At 38.0% G+C, this 12,074-nt stretch overlaps 1 protein-coding gene across 1 annotated transcript in view; it reads left to right on the forward strand.

Annotated features, from left to right (window-relative positions):
- The window catches only part of FCHO2 (FCH and mu domain containing endocytic adaptor 2), a 113,645-nt gene that overhangs the window by 93,302 nt on the left and 8,269 nt on the right, over positions 1–12,074 (forward strand). The window contains 2 exon segments of the mRNA XM_065873108.1: positions 2,706–2,861; positions 3,402–3,534. Coding sequence (XP_065729180.1) covers positions 2,706–2,861; positions 3,402–3,534 — 289 coding nt within the window.

The raw sequence follows: 12,074 nt of genomic DNA on the forward strand, positions 1-12,074 counted from the left end.
GAGGTATTGATATATGCTATGAAGAAAAATAAACCAGGGTAAGGGGATAGAAAGTTACAACAGAGGGCTACTATTTTAGGTAGAATGATCAGTGAAAACCTTTTTGAGGTTGTTTTTGAAAGACATTGAGGGAGGAGCAAGCCATGCAGATAGGTGAGTGAAGAGCATTCCAGTAAGTGTAAGGGACTGAGGTAGAAGCATGCTTGGCATAGTCACGAAATAGCAAAGAGAACCATGTCACTGAGTAGGAGTAAACAAGGAGGAAAGTAGTCAAAGATAAGTCCACAGAGGGAACAGATCAGGCTGGGCATTGTAGACCATGATAAGGAGTTTGGATTTATTGTGGGTGAGGTGGGAAGCAAGTAGAGGCTTTTGAGTAGAGGAGTGATGAGGTTACTTATGTTTTTGAAGTAGCACTCTGCCTGCCAAATGGAGAATAAACTAGAAGGAGCCAGAGTAGATGCAGAGAGAAAGGGTTAACCACTGAAGTCCAGGTGAGAGATGATGGTGACTTGTATAAGGGTATTAGCAGAAGAGATCGTGAGTAGTAATGAGATTCTGAATGTATTTTGAAAACAGAGTTGTCAAGATTTGTTGAGGGAGTAGATTGTTAAATTTGAAGTACTTATTAACACAATTTAGTGGGGATGTTGAGTTGATGATAGTTGAATACATGATTCTGGAGTTCAGAGATAGGTGCAGGCTAAAATATTTGGTAGTCATTAATTTGTACATGATACTTAAAGCCTGGGGCATTAGGGTGTAGAGAAGAGATCTGATGAGAACCTAAGTCCTGGCCCCCTTCAGTGTTTAAAAACAGGAGGATGAGAATCATCCAGCAATGGAGTTTGGGACAGCAGGCAACAAGAGAGGGGAGAAGAGAACCAGTAGAGCAGAGTCCCAGAAACTAAGTGAATAAACCCTTTCATGAAAGAAGGTGTGAAGCTGTATCTGATGCTCTCCGTCAGGTCAAGAAAAATTGATCATTAACAACGTGAAGGTCATTAATGACCTTCACAAGAGCAGCTCTAGTAGACTGCTTCGAGGGCGCTCAGGAGCAGGAGATGATGCAAATACAGACAACTGTATTTGAAGAGTGCAAATACAGACAACTGTATTTCAAGAGCGCAAATGTTAGGCAATTCTTTTAGGATATTTTGCTCTAAGTAGAAGCAGAGAAACAGGGTGGTAGCAGGAGAGAGATGGGAGAATCAGAGGAGGCCTTTATTAATTTTAGTTTTTGGTTTTTTTAAAGATGATATACATTTCAGTATGCTAATGGGAAAAATCCAATATTTATGGAAAAAACTGAATCTACAGGAAAGGGGACAATTGCATGAGTGAAGTCCTTCAGTATGTAAGAGGAGATGTGCTTCAGTACAGTTAACCTTAGGGGCATAGACTGATTATCTGTTGAAACAGGAGGGAAGGCAGAAGGTATGGATGCCTTTAGAGTCAGGGAGATTAGGATTTTAGTAGTGAGAGTATGAGGAAGTTCTTTTCTGATTTTATCTCATCCGTAAAATTTAAAGGAAAGTCGTTGACTGCAGGTGGGGGAGGGAATTTTGCAGGTTAGAGTTAGAGGAGAAAGGAGAAGGTATGAAAAGAGCTAGGGGATGTAGAATTTCCAGGTAATACTAAGGGGGCCCAACTGAGAGTTTTGGCTATATCATTATATGTTTTTCTCTAGTCATGTTCGGCCATATAGATGTAGGTGAGGAGCTGGATTTAGCTAAGACTGTGTTTTGCCAAACAAGCATAGTCAAGTGAGGGAGAACCAAGGGGAGGGTTTATGCAAAGGAGTATGTATATTGATGGACCATGAAGTCCCAAGATAGGGGGAAATGAGGATATGAAGGAAGAGTGAAAATTAGTGAAAAAGGTGGTAGGAACAATGGATTATGGAGGGTTTTGATGAGATTGGAGATGCAGTACTGGACAGAATGAGTTGGAGAAGTAGGAAGAGACTATCCGATGAGTGGGGAATCAGACTGAGATGATGGAGGGGCTGAAGTATGGCTGAGGTAGGCTGGAAGGAAGGCAGGATCATTGAAGGCAAGGGGCTGAAGAACTAGGTGACCAAGGTGTTGAAAGGATTATCTGTGTGGATTTTGAAATCACTAAAAATTTATGATAGGAGTAGTTGTGCAGAGACAGACTGACAGTGGGCCAGGAGCTATAATTTTCAGAAAATGAAAGGGAATGTTGAAGATGACTTGGAGGGTTGGGATAGCGAGTAGTATAATCTGATGGTGTGAGTTTCAAACGAAGCTGGTGGTTTTTCAGAAGGAAGAAGGAATATAGAGTTGTAAGAGGCAATGAGAAGCAAGGAGGACATCTACCACTGCCACCATCAGGCTCAGTGCTTTGTGGGGTTTGGAGGAAAAATAGCTACAGCTGGGGATAGTGTTACCAGGGAAACAGTGTCCTTATGAGACAGCCAGGGATGGTGTTAGCAAACAAGTGAAGGAGTATTATCAGTGTGCTTCCATTTGTGTTTGGAATTTAATTCTAGGAAAAACTGGTGTTAGATGAATATATCATTTCACATAGAATCATTTTTTATAATTGAAAAAATAATTCATGGTAATTATGAAAAAAGGTTATATATATAAATAAAGCCCTTTTAAAACTAAATATGCTTTAAATGGAGGTTAAAATGCCTTATTTAAACTATTTAAATTTTCCAAAATGCCTACTTCCAGGTGTATTGTGAAGATCACTGGTGACATGACAATATCATTTCCAAGCGGAGTTATTAAAGTCTTCACTAGTAATCCATCCCCAGCTGTGCTCTGCTTCAGGGTGAAAAATATCAACAGACTAGAACAAATTCTTCCAAATGCACAACTTGTGTTCAGGTTTGTATACTTTTCAGTTTTTTTTTTGAATTTTTTGGCCACACTGTGGGGCAATGTGGAATTGTAGTTCCCTGACTAGGGATCGAACCTGTGCCCCCTCTGGTGGAAGTTCAGAGTCTTAACCACTGGACCACCAGGGAAATCCCCAGGTTTGTGTACTTTTGTTTTGAAGGTGAAATTTCTTTTTAAGAAATTTTTTCTTTCTTCTTCAAAGCAACAGTAATTCAATTTGAAGACTATCAAAATTATTTATTGCGATTAAATAGGATTCTGCTGTCTTTGTTTTGTTTGTGCTGGTGGGTGGTAGTAGTCATTGTTAAATCCTTCTCTACTGTACATCTTCTCATCTTTTAGGCAACTTTCTGCTATGTTCCATTCTTTATCCCCTAAGTTTAGTTTTATCTCATCCTATCTTTTGGTTCATTTCTACTGGTCTTTGCCAGGTCACCAAATTACTACAGAGAGGCAGAGGATAAAGATAAATAAATAAATATGAAATAATAATATAAATAATAATGAAAATATTTCTTATACATACAGTGATCCATCACAATGTGATTCTAACACAAAAGATTTTTGGATGAACATGCAAGCTCTTACTATCTACCTCAAGAAGCTATCAGAGCAAAATCCAGCTGCTTCTTATTATAATGTAGATGTATTAAAGTATCAGGTGAGTGTCATCTTATAAAAATCCTTAATTAAAATATTAACAAACAGAATCTTGCATATCATTAAATGAATAATATGTCATGGCCAAGTGAAGTTCATTCGAGCAATGCAAGGATGTTTCAAAATCAAAAAATCTGTTAACAAGCCTCTGGAGATTTTGGCCAGTTTGATCAAATTCACCGTCTATCTATTACCAATTAAAATACTGAGCAAATATAAATATATGAATGTCCTTCACCTGGAAAGACCAGCATATCAGTCTTAATAATGAAATACCTAAAGCACTGAAAGTCAGGAAAGTCATTATTCCTGTTAGTGTATAAGATTTTTCTGGATGTGTTAGTACGGTTAGACAGGAGAATAAAATAAGTGGTGATAAATATTGGAAAGGAAGATATAAAAATAATATTAATTACAGGTGATATATTTCTGGAAAACTCAAGAGAATCAACTGAAAAACTGATGCAGGAGAATTTAGCAAAGTGGTCATTTAAAAAATTAATACAAAAATTAATGGCTTTCAAAACAGCCAGTTAGGAAAACTAATGGAGAAAGATATTCACAATAAAAAAACTAATTAGAGCTGGAGAGGTAGTCCAAGATGGTATAGGAAGATCCTGAACTCACCTTCTTCCATGGATACACCAACACGGTGTATATACAGATACATGTGGAACAATTCCCTCTGAAAGGGACCTGAAAGATAGCTAAACAGCTCCTTCACATCAGCCAATGAGAAAAGGGCCACACTGAGGCGAGTAGGAGAGGCTGAGACACGGTCTCACCATAAGCCTCAACCCCATCATGGCAACCCACCATCTGGATGGAACTCACAAATCTGGAGCTTCTCCCTGAGGAACAAAGAGTTTGTAACCTGCATGGACACCCCAGCTTTTGAGACCTGCACTTGATAGACGAGTCCCTAAAACATCTGGCTTTGAAAACCAGTGGAGCTCGTATCCACAGGAACCAGAGGGCTGTAGAGATCTGAGAAACGGCTTTAAAGGGCTTGCGTGCAAACCCAAGCACCCTAGGTCCCAGCATGCAAGCGGCCATTTGAGAAGTGCATGGGCTACATGTGAAAGAGATTCATCTGCTGATCTTAAAGCATCGGCTTGAGGGGCCAGGGCGTGTTGAGATACTCTCCAGGGAGTGAGGTGCTGGAGGGCACCTCTTTTACTTGCTCCATCTACTTTGCTAAAGCCAGCAAGCACCACTTTATTTATTTTTTTACTATAGACTTTTTCTCTTGGTGGGTGCCATCTTTACACTCCAACCAGTGGGCTCTCCCTTCTCTCATGCTAAAGCTGGCTTTTTATTCAAGACCTCTTTCCCCCTTCCTCAGTGGGTGTTATCTTTGCACTCTCTTCTGTGACACCAGTATCTCCAAGAGGGGAGTTTTTATAGATGTCTGGTGCCCCAGTTTTTGCAGCTGCAGCCCAGGGGACACCCTTGATCTCCTGGCTCTGGAGGCCAGGGGAGCTTGCATTTCTGGGTCCCACAGGACTATAACAATCAGTGAGACAGTTTTTGGCAGGCTACTGCCCCCAGGGCGATGCACAGAAAGCAGACTGAAAAACACCCGTAGTGTCTCTGTGAAAGAGACCCATTTGCTTGGCCTGGAGCAGCAGCCTAAGGGGCAGGCTTCTGGTCTGACACACATCTAGGGATCTACAGATATGCTCTTAGGGAACATAGCCTGGGGGAATGCAGTCAATTCACTCTCCCTCTGCCTTGCTACAGCTCACCAGTATCTCCCAGAAAGGAACTTATACACTCGTCTGGAGCCCTGATTTTTATGACTGTCACCCAGGGGACACCTCCAGATCACCTGATCTGGTGGCCAGCAGGGCTAACATTTGTATTCAGTCTCACAGAACTATATGTATTTGCATACTTTAAAAGCTGCTGCCTGAGGGTCTAGCTTCCTAGTCAGTCTGAATCTATGTGCTGGCAGATTTCCTGCTTTGAAACACTGCCAGGTCTTGGCACACCCTTGACAATTAGGAGCTATTAAATATAAAATAGGCTGCTTGGACAATCACAGAGGTTTGAGAGGCAACCAAGAGCTAAGGCGAGGTTGAACAATAAGGTTCATCTCCTACACGAGGTTACTCTTTCAAGACTGGAAGGGGTGGCTATTTCATCTAATACAAAGAAGTGCAGAAAATCAAGTAAAATGAGGAAACAGGAATATATTCTAAAAGAAGAACAAGATAAAACCTTAGAAAAACACCTTAACGAAACAGAGATAAGTAATTTACCTTATAAAGAGTTCTAAGTAATGGTCATAAAATGCTCACCTCACTTGGGAGAAGAATGGATAAACACAGTGAGAACTTCAACAAAGAAATAGAAAACATTAAGTAACAAATAGAAGTCACTGGGCTGAAGAATACAATAACTGATCTGAAATATATACTGGAGGGGTTCAACAGCCGACTAGATGAAGCAAAGAAAGGATCAGTGAACTCAAAGACAGGGCAGTGGAACTCACCTAATCAGAACAGCAAAAAGAAAAAAGAATTTTAAAAAGCGGAGATGGCTTACAGGACTTATGGGACAACATCAAGTAAATTAACATACACATTATAACAGTCCCAGAAGGAGAATAGAGATAAAGGGACTGAAAACTTACTTGAAGAAATAATGGCTGAGAACTTCCCTAACCTGGGGAAGGAAACAGACATTCAGACCCAGGAAGCCCAGAGAGACCCACACCAAGACACATTATAATTAAAATGTCAAAAGTTTAGGGCTTCCCTGGTGGCGCAGTGGTTGAGAATCTGCCTGCTAATGCAGGGGACACGGGTTAGAGCCCTGGTCTGGGAAGATCCCACATGCTACAGAGCAACTAGGCCCGTGAGCCACAACTACTGAGCCTGAGCGTCTGGAGCCTGTGCTCCTCAACGAGAGAGGCTGCAACAGTGAGAGGCCCGTGCACCACGATGAAGAGTGGCCCCTGCTTGCCACAACTAGAGAAAGCCCTTGCACAGAAACGAAGACCCAACACAGTCAAAAATTAAAAAAAAAATAATTAAAAGAAGGCTCAACATTAAAAAAAAATGTCAGAAGTTTAAAAAAAGAATCTTAAAAGCAGCAAGAGAAAAACCAAGGGAGCTCTCATAAGACCATCAGCAGACTTTTTCAGCAGAAACTTTGCAAACCAGAAGGGATATATTCAAAGTAAACTTCTAACCAAGGATACTCTACCTAGCAGAGTTATTGCTCAGAATTGAAAGAAAGATAAGGAGTTTCCCAGGCAAGCAAAACCTAAAGGAGCTCATCACCAATAAACCAGCCTTACAAGAAATGTTAAAGGGACTTCTTTGCTGAAAAGGGCGCCAATTAGTAACAAAAGTATGAAAGTATAAATCTCACTGGTAAAGGTAAATATATAGTAGAGGTAGTGGATTAATCACGTAGAGTGAGAATAGTAAAAGGAAAAAGACAAAAATAGTAAAAATAACTCCAATAATTAGTGAAGGGATACACAAGATAAAAAGATGTAAAATGTGACATCAAAAACAGAAGATAGAGGGGGAGTAAAAATGCAGACCTTTAGAATGCATTCAAACTTAAGTTGTTTGCAGCTTAAAATGGACTGTTATGTAGGTTGTTATATGTAAGCCTCATGGTAACAACCAAGCAAAAACTGTAGTAGATACACAAAAGATAATGAGAAAGAAATTAACCATTCCACTAAAGTCATCAAACCACAAAGAAAGAAAGAGAACAGAACAGCCAGAAAATAATTAACAATATGCAGTGAATACATACCTGTCAATAATTATTTTAATTGTAAATGGACTAAATTCTCCAATCAAAAGACACAGAGTGGCTGAATGGATTAAAAAAATAAGACCTATTTATATGCTGCCTATAAGATGCTCCCTTCAGATGTAAGGACACACACAGAATGGAAGTTGAAGGGATGGAAAAAGATGTTCTGTGCAAACAGAAACCAAATGAAAGCTTGGGTAGCTATACTTATATCAGAAAAACATAGACTAAAACAGAGACTGTAATAAGAGACAGAGAAGGGTATTACATATTGATAAAGGTGTCAATCCAACAAGAAGATGTTTAACATGTATTAATTATGCACCCCCCCCAAAAAAACAATAATTATGCACCCAACATAGGAGCACCTAAATATTTAGAGCAAATATTAAGAGGCCTAAAGGGAGTAGTAGACATCAATACAGTAATAGTAGGGGACCTTAATACCCACTTTTATTAATAGATAAGTTATCCCAAAAGAAATCAGTAAGGAAACATCAGCCTTATATGACATGTTAGACCAGATGGACTTAACAGATATACAGAAAACATTCCATCCAAAAGCAGCAGAGTGTACATTCTTCTCAACTGCATATAGAACATTCTCCAGGATCATATATTAGGTTAAAAAACAAGTCATAATAAATTTTTTTTTTTTTTTTTTGCGGTACGTGGGCCTCTCACTGCTGTGGCCTCTCCCATTGCGGAGCACAGGCTCCAGACGCACAGCCTCAGTGGCCATGGCTCATGGGCCCAGCCGCTCCGTGGCATGTGGGATCTTCCCGGACCGGGGCACAAACCCATGTCCCCTGCATCAGCAGGCGGACTCTCAACCACTGCGCCACCAGGGAAGCCCAGTCATAATAAATTTAACATTGGAGTCATATCAAGCATCTCTTTTAGGACCACAGTGGTATGAAACTAGAAATCAGTTACAAGAAGAAGACTGGAAAAATCACAAATATGGATAGATTAAACAGTATGCTACTGAGTAACCAACGGGTCAATGACGAAATCAAAGGAGAAATCAAAAAATACTTTGAAAAAAATGAAAATGGAAATACAACATACCAAAAATTCATGGGAATTTCTAAGAGGCATTTCTAAGAGGGAAGTTCATAGTGATACATGCCTACCTCAAGAAACAAGAATAATCTCAAACAACTTAACTTTACACCTCAAGTAACTAGAAAAAGAAGAGCAAACGGAGCCCAAAGTTAGTTGAAGGAAGGTAATAACAAATATCAGAACAGAAATAATTAGAAACTAAAAAGATCAATGAAACTAAGAGCTGGTTCTTTGAAAAGGTAAACAAAATTGACAAACCTTTATCTAGACTCACCAATAGAAAAAAGGAGGGCTCAAATAAAATCAGAAATGAAGGAAGAGCTATTATAACTACTACCACTGAAATACAGAGATTCACAAGATACTACTATGAACAATTATATGCCAACAAATTGCCAACAACCTACAAGAAATGGATACATTTCTAGGAACATACAGCCGGCTTTCCAATACTGAATCATGAAGAAGTAGAAAATATGAATAGATTACTAGTAAGGAGATATGAATCCATAATCAGAAACCTTCCAACAAACAAAAGTCCAGGATCAAACGGTTTAACTACCGAAGTCTACCAGACATTAAAAGAATTATAGCAATTCTTCTCAAACTCTTCCCAAAAAATAGAAAAGGAGGGAACACTTCCAAACTCATTTTATGAGGCCAGCATTACCCTGATAAACCAGGCAAGGACACTACAAGAAAAAATTGCGGGCTGATATCCCTGATGAACATAGATGCAAAAATCCTCAACAAAATATTAGCGAACAAATGGCAACAATACATTAAAAGGGTCATACACCATGATCAAGCGGGATTTATTCCAGGGATGCAAGGATGGTTTGACATCCAGAAATCAAGCAACATGATACACCACATTAACAAATGAAGATGAAAATCGTATGATCTCAGTGGGTTACAGAAAAAGCATTTGACAAAATTTAAACATCCATTTATGATAAAAACTCTCAACACAGTGGGTATGGAGGGAACATACCTCAACATAATAAATGCCATATATGACAAGCCTATAGCTTAATATGCTCAGTGGTGAAAATCTGAAAGATTTTCTTCTAAGATCAGGAACAAGACATGGATGCCTACTCTCACCACTTTTATTCAACATAGTATTAAAGTTCTAGCCAGATAAATTAGGCAAGAAAAAGAAAAGGCATCCAAATTAGAAAGGAAGAAGTAAAATTATCACTCTTTGCAGATGACATATTATATGTAGAAAACCTTTAGACTCCATAAGAAAAAAAACTTAGAATACTGAATAATGAATAAACTGAATAATAAATGAATTCAGTAATGTTGCAAAATACAAAATATATAAAAATCTGTTGTGTTTCTATACACTAATAGTGAACTAGCAGAGGAAATTAAGAAAATAATCCCATTTACAATTGCATCAAAAAGAATAAAATACTTAGGAACAAATTCAACCACAGAGGTGAAAGACCTGTACACTGAAAACTATAAGACAGTGATGAAATAAAGACAAAACTAAATGAAAAGATACTCCATGCTCATCGATAGAATTAAAATTGTTAAGATATCCATACTACCCAAAGCAATCACAGGTTTAATGCAATAACTGTTAAAATTCCACTGGCAATTTTTCACAGAAATAGAATAAACTATCCTAAAATTTGTGTGGAATCACGAAAGACCCCAAATAGCCAAAGCAATCTTGAGAAAGAACAAAAAGCTAGAGGCATCACGCTCCCTGATTTCAAACCATATGACATAGGTATAGTAATCAAAAGATGGTATTGGCAAAAAAATAGACAAATAGATCAGTGGAACAGAATAGAGAGTTCAGAAATAAACCCACACATACATGCTCAATTAATTTATGACAAAAGGAGCCAAGAATAAATAAACATTGGGGAAAGGACAGTCTCTTCAATAAACAGTATTGGGAAGATGTTAAAAAAAAATAGCATTGGGAAAACTAAATAGCCACATGCAAAAGAATGAAAAGAATGAAACTAGACTACTGTCTTACACCATACACAAAAATTGAATTAAAGACTTGAATGCAAGACCTGAAACCCTGAAACTCATAGAAGAAAACATAGGTGGTAAGGTTCTTAACATCAGCCTTGGTGATCATTTTCTGGATTTGACTTCAGAAGCAAAGGCAACAAAAGCAAAATTAAACAAGCAGGACTACATTAAACTAAAAAGCTTCTGCACAGCAAAGAACATCAACAAAACGGAAAGGCAATGTACTGAATGGGAGAAGATTATTTGCAAACAATATATCTGATAAGGGGTTAATATCCAAAATATATAAAGAACATACAACTCAATAGCAAAACAAACAATCTGATTTTAAAAGTGGACAGACGATCTGAATAGACATTTTTCCAAAGAAGACACACAGATGGCCAAAAGATACACGAAAAGTTGCTCAGCATCACTGATGATCAGGAAATGCAAACCAAAACCACAATAAGCTGTCGTCTCACACCTGTGAGAATGGCTGTCATCAAAAAGACAAGGATGTAGAGAAGAGGGAGCCCTTGTGCACTGTTGGTGGGATTGTAAATTGATGTACCACTATGGAAGACACTTTGGAGGTTCCTCAAAAAATTAAAAATAGAACTACCATATGATCCAGCAATTCCCCTTCTGGGTATTTATCCGAGGAAAATGAAAATACTAACTTGAAAAGATTTTTGGACCCCAGTGTTCATTGCAGTGTTATTTACAGTAGCCAAGATATGGAAAAACCCAAGTGTTCATCAATAAATGAACGGATAAATAAGATTTGCTGTATATATACAATGGAATGCTATTCAGCCATTAAAAAAGAATGAAACCTTCCATTTGCAACCACATGGATGGACCTTGAGGGCATTATGCTAAATGAAATGAGTCAGAAAGGGAAGACAGAGATCGTATGATCTCACTTATGTGTGGAATCTAAAAAACAAACCAGACCAAGTTCATAGATACAGAGAACAGATTGGTGGTTGCTAGAGGCGCAGGGGGTTAGGGGTGGGTGAAATGGATGAAGGGGGTCAAAAGTTACAGACTAATGGTTATAAAATAAATAAGTGATGGGGATGTAATGTACAGCATGGTGTCCAAAGTTAATAATATTGTATTGCAAATTTCAAAGTTGCTAAGAGTATATTTTAAAAGTTCTCACCACAGGAAAAAAATACTTTGTATGTATGGTGACAGAGGGTAACTAGACTTACTGTGGTGATCATTTCACAATGTATATAAAAATCAAATTACTACACTGTACACCTGAAACTAATATAGTGTTACGTGTCAATTATACTTCAATTAAAAAAAATCTTTTTAAAAATCTATTACAGCATCCTTTCCTGTAGCTACAATGAAGACACAAAAATTTTTTTAAACTAGTTAAGAAACATAACATCATCTCTGCTGCCTTGAATATAGTTAGAATGGTATACTTTATTTAAAGGAAGACTCATATTCTGGAAAGCTTAGCTGTTTCTAAATTAGTTTATAAATTTAATGTGATACTGATCAGAAACTCAGTGGAGGTGTTTATATATTTGTGTCTGGAGACTTGACAGTATTTTCAAGTTCTCAGAAGAATAAAGCTCAGAAAATTAAGTTAAGAAACGTTTTAAACAGCAATGTGGAGTAATGTTTTAGTTTTAATGGGAAAACTTTGTAAGCCAACAGTATTTAAAATAGTTT

This window comes from Phocoena phocoena, chromosome 3 (assembly GCF_963924675.1).
Source record: "Phocoena phocoena chromosome 3, mPhoPho1.1, whole genome shotgun sequence".
Classification (NCBI taxonomy): Eukaryota; Metazoa; Chordata; class Mammalia; order Artiodactyla; family Phocoenidae; genus Phocoena; species Phocoena phocoena.